At 39.2% G+C, this 12,936-nt stretch overlaps 2 protein-coding genes across 12 annotated transcripts in view; one reads left to right on the forward strand and one right to left on the reverse strand.

Annotated features, from left to right (window-relative positions):
- LOC126236547 (uncharacterized) overlaps positions 1-1,794 on the reverse strand; it is a 342,194-nt gene extending 340,400 nt beyond the window's left edge. For all 3 annotated transcript variants that reach the window (XM_049945945.1, XM_049945955.1, XM_049945953.1), the window contains exon 1: positions 1,752-1,794. In XM_049945945.1, the coding sequence (XP_049801902.1) occupies positions 1,752-1,779 (28 nt within the window). In that variant the 5' untranslated portion in view covers positions 1,780-1,794. The remainder of the gene's footprint in view (positions 1-1,751) is intronic.
- The window catches only part of LOC126236552 (uncharacterized), a 325,419-nt gene that overhangs the window by 39,559 nt on the left and 272,924 nt on the right, over positions 1-12,936 (forward strand). For 3 of the 9 annotated variants that reach the window (XM_049945965.1, XM_049945964.1, XM_049945961.1), the window contains exons 1-2: positions 4,583-4,649; positions 10,274-10,501. The exons of 1 other annotated variant lie outside the window; for it this stretch is intronic. In XM_049945965.1, coding sequence (XP_049801922.1) covers positions 4,622-4,649; positions 10,274-10,501 — 256 coding nt within the window. In that variant the 5' untranslated portion in view covers positions 4,583-4,621. Of the gene's footprint in view, positions 1-4,582; positions 4,650-10,273; positions 10,502-12,936 lie in introns of those variants that run through there. 5 more of the 9 variants (XR_007544945.1, XR_007544944.1, XM_049945960.1 and 2 more) reach the window with 4 other exon arrangements.

Genomic DNA, 12,936 nt, shown 5'->3' on the forward strand with positions numbered 1-12,936 from the left:
TTTCTTGGGGCAGAAATGACAAATTGTGCTGGAATTGGTGTTATAATAAGGGGGAAGCTAAGATATAAGTGAGGGAGCACGTGTATGTGCGTAGTACATGACCGCAAGAAGGTTTTTAGAGTTAATGAAAAAAGCAGTGTGGCCCAAGTTTATTCAAGTTCATCGCTAATCAAAAGAGCCTACCGTCTATACTGAATTTCATAAATAGCATTACATCGTACTGCAAGCAACTCATCGCAAAGTAAGATACATCCAGTAGTTTTATAGTTGTGTTATACGCAAGCCAGTATAATAGTAGCTTTCTTGGTTCAAAAAATAGCTCTGAGCACTATGGGCTCAACATCTGAGGTCATCAGTCCCCTAGAACTTAAAACTACTTAATCCTAACCAACCTAAGGTCACCACACACATTCATGCCCGAGGCAGGATTCGAACCTGCGACCGTAGCGGTCGCGCGGTTCAAGACTGAAGTGACTAGAACCGCTCGACCAGCCCGTCCGGCAGCTTTCTTGGGACATTAGATTGGTCTAGTCAGACCACCAACGTAGTCCTGTCCTCTCATCATAACTTCCGTTAAATTGAGAACTAATTTTCAATCAAGTAGTCATTGTAATAGAAAGCTGTAGTAACTATGGTTCTTCATATGGTGCAGCATTGCTATGCTAACACAGACAATCAGTTAAAACGAAAAGTGATATAAGTACATTACATGTTTGAGTGACAAAACTATACTGGCTTTCTTGAAGCCAAGGTAATTTTACGATTTTATGTTTTGTTCTGTAAATAACATATCTCTACATAACATTAGTACTGGCAGTAGGTTGTTGCCTTGAAGGAAGGTTTCTACGGCACTATTCGAATAGTATCTGATAAGGATAAGGAATTAATTACTTCCGGTCACGACTAAAGATATTTTCAAAGACACAGCTTTATCATTATTTGCGTGACGCAATACAGTATCTACGAAGGTTGCTAGTCGCAATTAAAATTATTATTAGAATTATTTCATCACAGATTAACGTCTTTAGTGTTCATTTTACGCGTGTTTTTTACATCGAAGCTCACGCAAGCGCATTTGTTTATTTACCGCATTACCTTTGTTAAAGTATTTGCATGAACTCAGTGTAATTAGCTATTTACCAAAGGCAGCTTTCAATCGCTTTGGAGATTGAAAACATTTTATTCTGATTTCTAAGTTCATTCATACAACTTTGTGATACCCAATCACGGTTTCCTACAGTAAGACTGCCACTCGTAGCCTTCTTTTTTATTACATTTATAAAGTTTTGTACACAGCAAATACTCGTGCAATAACGAATGTGTTGGAACTGTCTAAATAGTATCGGTAAGAATCGATCTCCATATTAGATGCATTGTTTATATTTATTGTGCAACAGTTTTATGCACAGGAGAGTATATGTGAGTAACATGTTACGATACGACAAGAATATAATGTGGTCCAAGTGGTTTAACAGTTGCTTACTGCACTCTGCTGATGATTCGATATAACAAACAGCTTACAGTGGACGAGATAAGCTTCACAATAGCGAAGATAACAAGTGCTCATTCGAAATAAGATATGCATTTTAAAGTCTTCTGGATTGTATTTCATTTTTTTTCGGCCAATCGACTAACTTTCTATACATGGAAATAGCTTTTCGCATTGATTAATACATGAGAAATTATGTAAATAGGGGTAAGAAAAAAATGTTTATCGTGAATGACAGATAATTAATTCTGCCAATACTTACCAGCAACAAGCAACAAAGAAGCCTTCATTGTACTCGACAAAAACTACTACTGCTCTCTGCGTTATATTTTCATTTATATACGTTTAAATACCCGATGGCATCATCGAATGTTATCGTTAAGTTTCCTCCTGATTTTCCGTTCCGTGAACTCTGGTTGCAGCAACTAGCAGCAGATTGACTTTCCTTGTGCTTGAAAAGGTCTGTTATCGTTCGCTATGTCAAACGTATTATCAGCATTACAACTACAGCATTCAATAAAACTGGTTACCATACTTTAGGCACAGGCTGGAAAGGAATATTTTTTTCTCTCAATAAAGCCCATCTTTTAATGTCGTACGGCTCGAATGCTGATGAAAGGAGGTGAACAGATGTCAGTGATATTTATACCATTCACCGTCCGGTATATCATTTAAAAATGTAATTAATGTCCCGTTGTTTGTTGGACTGATAAAATATGGAAGTGATTGCGGATATAGAAACGTGGATCTAATGAGGTGTTGACTTTGTTCTCGTCTGGATTGTTTTAAACACTTCCGCATCTGCAGAATGAGAATTCGTATAAGCACTATCAGGTGTGTAGGATATGTGTGTTTTGAGCTATTTAAATACTTTAGGCAGAGTTTTTTTTGCACTGTTGACTGAAAGTGCATGTTACACTGACGTCATTGAATTACATGTTAATATTCTTAAAGTTCCCTATTTACCTTTCAGTTACATCTTGTTACTTTATTTCTCTCTATTAAAATGCTGCTTATGGTAGAATGCAACGTTTTGCATGAAAATTATACAGACCACTGGTTTTTCTATGATCGGGTGTTACTTTATACATGGTTTCGTGCGGTTCCGGAAGTTCGTTGTCAAAGCTGTCCCTCGTTTGTAAAAAGTACAAAAGTAGCCCGTCACTTTGTTTGTAAACAAGGCGAAGATGAAGTAGTTAAAAGATCACGAACAAAACTGATACTATACTGTTAATAGGGATGTAATCAAAGGAAGTCTACATTCGTGACTTCCTGTTCATTTTCTGCAGGGGCTGCAGGAATAGAAGTACGTGTGCTCTGTAGGGCAGGGAGTGTCTTTCATTTTCAGTACCAACAGTAAATAATAAGACTTCTACAGAAGGTTTCAGAGAATTCATCTTTGTTGACACATCTGTCCACTCATTTGTCACAGAGTACGAGGCAGTTCCAGAAGAGAAGAGCCAGTGTGGTGCGACAGACTGTCCAGAGCCCTCGAGATCATACCGGAGTTTTCAGCTGGACGCAGCATGTGAATGTTGCTGTGTGAGGACAGGTTACTCCTGTAACTGAAATTTGCATATCTGAAGATGGTTCTAGACGGACAGAAACCAGCTACGTGAATAAACATTTTTGCAATCATGACGGATTATAAGTAACATTGTATAACCAGTGATTGCAGTATCCCACCAGACATTTTGTCTGTTTTTGCAAAATGCGAGGTTAAAGGCATCAAAAGGAAAAATATTTCACTTCATTTTTCTAAGGAGAATGTGACATAATTAACTTCAACGTGGCAGAATGTACTACATACATAACTGGTATGCCATTTACACTAAAACCTAAAACAATTAAACACTTATCATGTTAAGTACGTATGTGTTCCGTGTGTGGAGCTGTTAGTGATGTGTCAAGCTTCGACTCTTTCTCTCTAAGTCGTTCCTTGTGTGACTTTCCCTCTAACAGAAGGGTGGGGGACAAAGTTGTAATTCGAAACAATTTACACTTTTTCGCTTTTTAGCCAGATGGGTATTTGATCTTTAAAATATTTCCTTATTTCTTATCCACTTTTTATGTGCTCCAGTCTTTTTCTGCATTACAAAGTTTACTCTGCTGAATTGAAGCTTTTTCCCATTTTCCAAGTCACAACTTTGTCTTGTGTTAAATTATTACTTACTATGGCGCACGACCAACGCAGTATCACAAAAGCGTCAGTACTTTATATAGGGTGTATTTCCTAAGAGTCGTTAAGTGCCGTTTCTCTGGAGTTATAACAGATATACGGTATTTCCGTTTTGAATTGTGTTGCTAGACTCAATCCTAACAAACAATGCTCGTCTAGCCTTTCATTTGACTGCTAGTGTCTACAGAAGGCGTCGGTTGGTTGCTCTTTACACGCAAAAAGATTTTTTAAGGAGGGGAATTTTACGTGCCCATACGATATGGCGCTCCCAGATTTAATCCACGGGAAGTTAGATGTATAACAGTCTGTAGCTAAAGAATTAACCACATATTTCAAATAGATTTAATGTATTATACTGAACGTAGAGGTGTAGATCTAGAAAAAATTACAAATGCTGCAAAAAACACAACATTACGTCTAAGAATAATAAAAAAATTTAGAAGATGGTGGAAACTGCTTACGTAGTCTCTAGAGAACACTCCCTCGTATGATTCTAAGATTGGTAACTAGACTGTAGTATCTAGGAACTGAAGTTCCTCTATGCACAAGAGTTTCCTCTTCAAAATGGAAAGCTCTTTATACCGGACGGTGAATGGTATAAATATCACTGACATCTGTTCACCTCCTTTCATCAGCATTCGAGCCGTACGACATTAAAAGATGGCTTCATTGAGAGACAAAAAATTTTCCTTTCCAGCCTGTGCCTAAAGTATGGTAACCAGTTTCATTCAATGCTGTAGTTGTAATGCTGATAATACGTTTGACATAGCGAACGACAACAGATCTTTTCAAGCACAAGGAAAGTCAATCTGCTGCTAGTTGCTGCAACCAGAGTTCCAGGAACGGAAAATCAGGCGGGAACTTTACGATAACATTCGATGATGCCATCGGGTATTAAACGTATATAAATGAAAATATAACGCAGAGAGCAGTAGTAGTTTTTGTCGAGTACAATGAAGGCTGCTTTGTTGCTTGTTGCTGGTAAGTATTAGCAGAATTTATTATCTGTCATTCACGATAAACATTTTTTTCTTACCCCTATTTTACAAAATTTCTCATGTATTAATCAATGCGAAAAGCTATTTCCATGTATAGAAAGTTAGTCGATTGACCGAAAAAAAATGAAATACAATCCAGAAGACTTTAAAATGCATATCTTATTTCGAATGAGCACTTGTTAATCATTGCTATTGTGAAGCTTATCTCGTCCACTGTAAGCTATTTGTTGTATCGAATCATCAGCAGAGTGCAGTAAGCAAGCGTTAAAACACTTGGACCACATTATATTCTTGTCGTATCGTAACATGATACTCACATATACTCTCCTGTGCATAAAACTGTTGCACAATAAATATAAACAAAGCATGTAATATGGAAGTCGATTCTTACCGATACTATTTAGACAGTTCCAACCCATTCGTTATTGCACGAGTATTTGCTGTATACAAAACTTTATAAACGTAAAAAAAAAGAAAGGCTACGAGTGGCAGTCTTACTGTAGGAAACCGTGATTAGGTATCACAAAGTTGTATGAATAAACTTAGAAATCAGAATAAAAGGTTTTACATCTCAAAAACGATTGAAAGCTGCCTTTGGTAAATAGCTAATTACACTGAATTCAAGTAAATACTTTAACAAAGGTAATGCGGTAAATAAATAAAATGCGCTTGCGCGAGCTTCGATGTAAAAAACACGCGTAAAATGAACACTAAAGACGTTAATCTGTGATGAAATAATTCTAATAAAAATTTTAATTGCGACTACCAACACTTTGTAGATACTATATACCGTCACGCAAATAACGATGAAGCTGTGTCTTTGAAAATATCTTTAGTCGTGACCGGAAGTAATTAATTCCTTATCCTTATCAGATACTATTCGAATAGTGCCGTAGAAACCTTCCTTCAAGGCAACAACCTACTGCCTGTACTAATGTTATGTAGAGATATGTTATTTACAGAACAACACATAAAATCATAAAATTAACTTGGCTTCAAGATAGCCAGTATAGTTTTGTCACTCAAACATGTATTGCACCATATAACTTTTCGGTTCAACTGATTGTCTGTGTTAGCATAGCAGTGCTGCACCATATGAAGAACCATAGTTACTACAGCTTTCTATTACAATGACTACTTGATTGAAAATTAGTTCTCAATTTAACGGATCTTTTTTATCTATATTTTTCCCTTGAGACTTTCTCGGAAGTTATGATGAGAGGACAGGACTACGTTGGTGGTTTGACTGGACCAATCTAATGTCCCAAGAAAGCTGCCGGACGGGCTGGTCGAGCGGTTCTAGGCACTTCAGTCTGGAACCGCGCGACCGCTACGGTCGCAGGTTCGAATCCTGCCTCGGGCATGAATGTGTGTGATGTCCTTAGGTTAGTTAGGATTAAGTAGTTCTAAGTTCTAGGGGACTGATGACCTCAGATGTTGAGTCCCATAGTGCTCAGAGCTATTTTTTGAACCAGGAAAGCTACTATTATACTGGCATGCGTATAACACAACTATAAAACTACTGGATTTACTTTGCGATGAGTTGCTTGCAGTACGATGTAATGCTATTTATGAAATTCAGTATAGACAGTAGGCTCTTTTGATTAGCGATGAACTTGAATAAACATGGGCCACACTGCTTTTATCATTAACTCTAAAAACTTTCTTGCGTCATGTACCACGCACATACGCGTGCTCCCTCACTTATATCTTAGCTTCCCCCTTATTATAACACCAATTCCAGCACAATTTGTCATATCTGCCCCAAGACACATGTCTGTACCAAAACGCAGATTGGTCGCAACTCATCATCCGTGCGTTCTTACCCCAACGATATTATTGTTACATGAAATGTATGACCCGTGTCATACAAATATAACATCCCTGTCATTTCCAGACTATTTACTACAACGACTTGACATCATTATTTGTTATTTATTCTTTCATCATATATTACAGTCTCATAAAATATCATTTATGATTAATTTCACAAGTACATATAGTTGTAATAATGGTTTTAAATTTATGAAACCAAGTAGCTGGAAAATACGTGCTGCACGGTGTCGTAGTTTTACAAGCTATTACTTAAGACCTACACTTGTGAGCCATCAGTAAAGGAGGTGTTCAAAATGGAGTTTGGCATTTTCTTTGTGAAACAGCAGGCATCAGTGTTCTGGCAGTTTCAGAGAAAAAACGACAACGCAAATGTTTTTCATAAGCTGTTCAAAATACATACCTGTTTTGTTAGAATTAACGTATATGCTGCACTTGAAATGAACTGTGAAGACGGTTTACAGTATCACCAAGTACACGTGCTCTGAAAGTATGTATCTTAGACCCCATATCTTCGGGACATTTTGCTTATGTTTTCGTCAAAACTACCACCTCCCAAACTATGGGATACTTCTCTTATACTGTGTAAAGTGTGAACAGTTATAGCCATACCATAGCTCGCTGTCGTACCTTTGAAAATATCTTTCCGACTATCACTTTTGTTCCATTAAGAGTGTTTTGTTGAACTATTTCTGCAGTGAGTTACCGAATAAAATCATAAATCAGGTCCGATATCCGGTATTCTTATCCAATGTCCACTAAATGACATTTCGGAACTGTATCGAATATTGTTTGGAATATTTCAAGGAACGAGGCTTCGATGTGGGCGACATTGCCCATAATGTGATTCCTAGTTGATGAATATCACAAGACTTCTGTTTGCTGAATCAGTTTGGTTTTATATGCAGGAGACTTCCGTCCTCCAAAATGGTCATCAACCGTGGGTATAATAGGGGTTCATCTAACCTGCAACTACAACGAGTTAGGCATCCAATCATGTGTGATTTTTTCGAGTCGCTCGGAATGTTTTGTCGCTCTTTCGACCTACGGTTAACTTCTGCTGGAACTGGAAAAAGTTGTGTATAGGACCTTAAAGACATCTTCTTAGATCCAGATACATTTCCACTACTGAGCGGTATTAGTTTCTATTGGTTCGATCAGTTACGTCAATGTCGACTAGCTGGGTCCTTTGAGACAATTCAACGAAGCCTAATTCTGTGGTGAATCAGATTCGGAAAAGCGAAATCAGTACTTCGACCTACTATTTAATAGCTATATGTATTTTGAGAGTTAGTGACTGGTTTTGGAATCCTTTTACACTTGAGAAGTAGAGAACCATGACGCTAAGCTGTGATACATACTGGAATGCGCACGCAACACCTCTTGTAGGAATGGTGAAAACAGGACGCCAGCTTTAGTTATGCAACAAAAATGTTACTGAACCAGTTACGTTTTGCTGACAATAGTTTTCGCAATTTTATTTCACCTTAGTGTTGTTGGAAGCAACATAAGTTTTCGATCATTTGTCTGCGTGTGTGTAATTCAACGATTTTTCCCATGCGGTCGTCTGTTTCGTCCTCACTGCAATTAAAAAAACAGAAAATGTAAATCATAGAATATAATTTCAGCTATTCAAGGATAATACTTTTGGAATATCTTCTAACGCATTTCACACCGCCTTCAAAACACAGAGATTGAGTCAATTCACAACGTTTGTTTGTGCAAATTGAACTGTAACGTAAGCTGTCACGTTCTTCGTAGCCTCTATGAAATGTTTCGGTGTGCTGGCCAAAAATTTTCTCATGCGTTACATTTCAAATGTTTCTGTAAAAACTATAAGAGGGACTTACAAACGTAAGATGTACTGCAATAATGAAGAGCAACGAAAAATGCGCTACAAGTCACTAACTAAACAAACTACTTACAAAGGGATTAAAGAAAGGTAAAGATAAGTACGAACAGGCATATAAAAAACATTGTTAAACAATAAGTAGCATAAACAAAAAAAAACTGGGGGAGAATCAAGTAAGAGAAGTACAAGAGCCCTAAAGTTACCATATTGAGATCTCATTCCAAAGAACAGAAGGAAACATGTCCAGTCATATTAAGAGCAAACTACAGATCCAACAGTGAGAGGATGTATTGTGTTCTTGGCAGATGCCATCGTACCGAAGAACATTTAACTGCATGGAGGGGTGGAGACGGTCCTTAAGCACAAACGCATCGTAGTTTAAATCTATTATGGCTTCCATTATGAAGAATCACCGACACGAATACATTCCTCAGACCATAACGCTCCCTCACTCATTGCAGGTTGTTTGCCTTGAGACGTTTCACGCCCTACACGCCACCCGCCTTATACCCGATCGAGCATAAAACGTCTTTCGCCTCAAACGGCCGCTCAAAGCAGGTCCGGTTCAGGTATTGGAGTGAAAATTGAAGCCTTCGTCGCCGGTGATCAGCAGTCGACGTGAGCGTACGAATCTGGAACGTACTGTGGACAGCGGAAAACAACGACTTTCGCGCGATAATCATTGAGCAGACACTGCTGGTAGCCCCGTGGTTCATCTGGGGCGTCTTTCCCTCAACTGTACCATGCCTGTTCATCCGTACACATCTCCGCAGCTGTCTCTCACTTCTGTCATCTATGGTCAATGTTGCCCCACTGGTCATTCTGTCAGTTTTCGATAGTGCAGTTTTACCATGCACACTTCACTTTAAGCAGGGTGACACTTGAACAGTTTACAAACTGAGGCGTGCATCCACTCTTTGCCTGAAAGGCAATAACCATACCCTTTTGGACGTCAGGTAAATAGCTTCGTTTCCGCATTATGACAACGACTGCACTGTCCCCCGCGGCTCCCTGATGATCTTTACATAGCCTCCAGCGTTAATACTGAGCCCTACCGTCATTGAGTGGTTATCTCGCGTTGATGACGAACAAAGGCGGTGGTCACATTCCTGTGACGGAACCGTGTCTGTACTAGTATCTTGGACTTAACGTAGATAGTGAAATGACTCTGATGTCTCCCATCGTACAATATTCGGAACATCACAAGAAGTTATGTGAGACGCTTCATGCAAGGCTTTCACTTCTTTGCCTCTCAGTTTAGTTTGAATGTAACAGAAAAACAAACAACAAATAATGGCACCTATTAATCTTCTCTATCACGTGAGGTTCAGAGGACGGAACAGGGACAATATTTTAATAGGTTACGTTCATTATCTTGATGAGGAGCAAAAGACTTTACAGAGCCGTCCACTTGGAGATATGTGTGCTTTCCAGTGAAACCCCAGCTACATGATCGTAACGAGGAAGGCTTCCAGCTTCTGCCATACCTTTGCATTCTTTACTACTAAGGGTAGAGCGGGCTGTCTGATGTAAAAACCAATGAACAACCTAACTTTATCAGCCAAATATCTGGCTAGCCTTCAGTGTGGCAGAGCCTTACTAAAAAGGCAAACCTTCCCAAATATAAGTGAGGAAAGAACTAATATTGTCAATTTAATTATGAGATAATAACAATCCAACAAGAACTTGAAAGACCACTGTAATTGTATATTGGAACATGAAATTAATAACGAGAACTTGTCCGACATGAGCATAGCGTGCATGTCGCTGTTGATTCGTTCTTTTTTATTTTGTGGGACGAGTGGACAGTTCAAGTAACACATATATAGCATACAGTAGTGTTGCAGTGCTAAGTGGGAGAGTTTCATTAACATCCATTAGACGAAATAGCCATCTGTAATTAAGTTCACTGACTTTTACAGCACTAGTAGCAGTGGCGGAGGTCCACGGACAACCAGAAGAGTCGACCACCGCCAACATCGGGAATGAGAATCTAAGCACCGGAAATATCACGGCTGAGAGTAGATTTCTGGGGAGGTCGTCCTACACGGAAGACGACGATGATACCATTTGTGTCGCAGCAGACAACAAGTTCTACTTGTATGCTAATTCGTTGAAGCTGTATTCTTGCTACAACCAACTACCGAAAGGTAAGTTACTTCAAACAGAATTGTTTTCTGTTCAAAATTGACGAGATGAAACCAGTTTGTTCAGCATAAAAATTCGCGAATGGTCCCACAGCGAAAGTGAAAATATTAGTGAAATAAAATCATCAAGGAACAGTTGCTACCCTTGCCTCACCGAAATTACGAAAATGCAACTCTTCATGATTCTCCACCAAAACCATTCAGAGCAATTTGCTGCGCATATTTAGTCCACCTTTTATAGTCATTTTCTTGCCCCTTAAAACTGCTGCATGTTTTTCACTACACACCCTTGAATTCTTTTAGGAGAATTATGTCGTGTAACGCGACATGAAGTACGCAGTGGGCCATAGTTTCAACATTTTACGAAAAGATATTTTAACAGGCGACGGAAGTTGCCACAAGTGCCGCGGTCTGTAGCGTGTGGTTAATTTTCGACGCGTTGACATAGAGACGAAAAATTAGGTGAACTGGGCAATGATAAGTGAACGTACTGGACTACATCTTATCGGAAACATCATGTTGGCATTAAATTAGGGCACAGACTCATTCATTGTCTTAGTGAGACATCTGCAATGTAATATCATGCCGAAAAATGGTATATGTTACTTATAGGCGATGACACACTGTACTAGCAATCAACCGTATAACCATTGCAAAAAATTTCCCAAATATCGGGCATTTATATGGTAAATAGCAGCATGCCACACATTTTAAATAGTAGTCAGTGAAGGTTGAAAAAAGAACCTGATAAAAGCACGTTACTTAGGCCAGACCAAAATATCGCGAAAGAAGAAGATGTGGGGTTGTCGTATTACTGGTTAAGATTTCCACTGCGTTAGAAGTTGTGCCTGCACGCGTGTTGGTTAGTACAAGAGTACATGAAAGATAAATAATGAATATTTAGATGAAAATGTCTAGAAAAAAAGCGGCAAAATCTACATGTATAGTAAGTTTGTTACTATACAACCACGACATTATTTAGTTTGGATTTTCGTGGCCACTGCTGTAAGCAGGCTGATACATTGCAGTCATCAAGAACAGTGGTTAAGGAAAACGCACCATCTATCGAAGCTTTCAGAACAGCTGTGCCTATACTGTGAAATTGCCCATCGTGTCCTAGCAAAATATCACGATTAAAACTCACGATGAGCCGACCGAAATGCCCCAGTCCCACATGCAATAATATTGCGGACGATTAATAAACAGAAGGTGGCCTCGCATCTCACACAAAGCTGAAGCCCGTAACTTCACAGGGATCGTGCAGAGTAACATGGGCGCAATTCAAAGAGAATAATTCTTCAAACTCTAATAAAATGTGAATCTTCTAGAGTTGGGGCAAACTGAAGGTCTCACCACTAGAAACGTTTGGTGTCTCTCAAAACAAATAACATTTCGGTGATCTTGCGCTCTCCAAACTTGGCATTCTGAGTGATGGAGAAAGGTACCTAACTCATTCAGTGTTTCTACAGGGTGATTGCGTCGTTTAGCATCCGCAGTTCTGACTTTGACGATAGCTTCTGACAGTGCGGCGAAATTGCAAGTTCTTCGTGACTGCGTTCATCTGCTGCCTATTCAAGTGAAATAACTGAGTTTATGTCTTCGATGAATCTCTTTCTGTGTCCTTTGATGTTCGTGACTATTAAGTATCACGAAGGCAAAGTCTCATCACAAACATCTCCATTGCCGAGTTTCATTGCAGTCACAGCCAACTTATAGCTCAATGCGGCTGCAACTCTCTTCTAGGATAAATGTTATCTTTGGTCAATTTATGGTCTGGGCTTTAAACTTCGCAAATAATAGCTTCTTGAATTCTCTCCTTAAAGTTTCTGTTTCGTATCATATGGAATTAATTCATTCAGTCCTTTCTTTATGATAAGCGTTAGTATTTACATGACATTCTTCTTAATAAAACTGATCAGAGCGTAAAATTTGTGGTCAGTAACTGTCATCACTCTCAATATGACTTACTTTTCTATTTCTTTTTGCAACACAAGGGTGTTCATTATGGCTTCTATAATCGGGTTGTTACAACTGGTTGGTGGAACGTTCGGACGGCAGAATACCGTTGCTGACATGTACAGGAAGGACAGAGTAAACGCACTTCATCCAGTCACGTTGGATCGTTCTTGTATTAAGCTGTTCTCGTGCGGCGCCAATTTCCACTGAGATCGTTCACGTTCGACTAAGTTTTAGGGTTAGTGGGGACCAGAAGTGCTGGCCATTCTCAAATCACAAACTCAGGGATGGCCAGATCAGTTCCCAGCAAACGAAAACGAGGTCCCTCAGGTTATCGTCATTTGGCACGTCTCAGGATACATGTCGTGCTTATTGAATGCTTCGCGCTCCAGGAGCATTACCCCCCCCCCCCCCCCCCCTAGAGGAACTTGGTTGTAGTGGCATCCTTAAACTTTCGAAATATGCCGTAAGTCAGGTTTACT

This window comes from Schistocerca nitens, chromosome 2, assembly GCF_023898315.1.
Source record: "Schistocerca nitens isolate TAMUIC-IGC-003100 chromosome 2, iqSchNite1.1, whole genome shotgun sequence".
NCBI classification, from domain to species: domain Eukaryota; kingdom Metazoa; phylum Arthropoda; class Insecta; order Orthoptera; family Acrididae; genus Schistocerca; species Schistocerca nitens.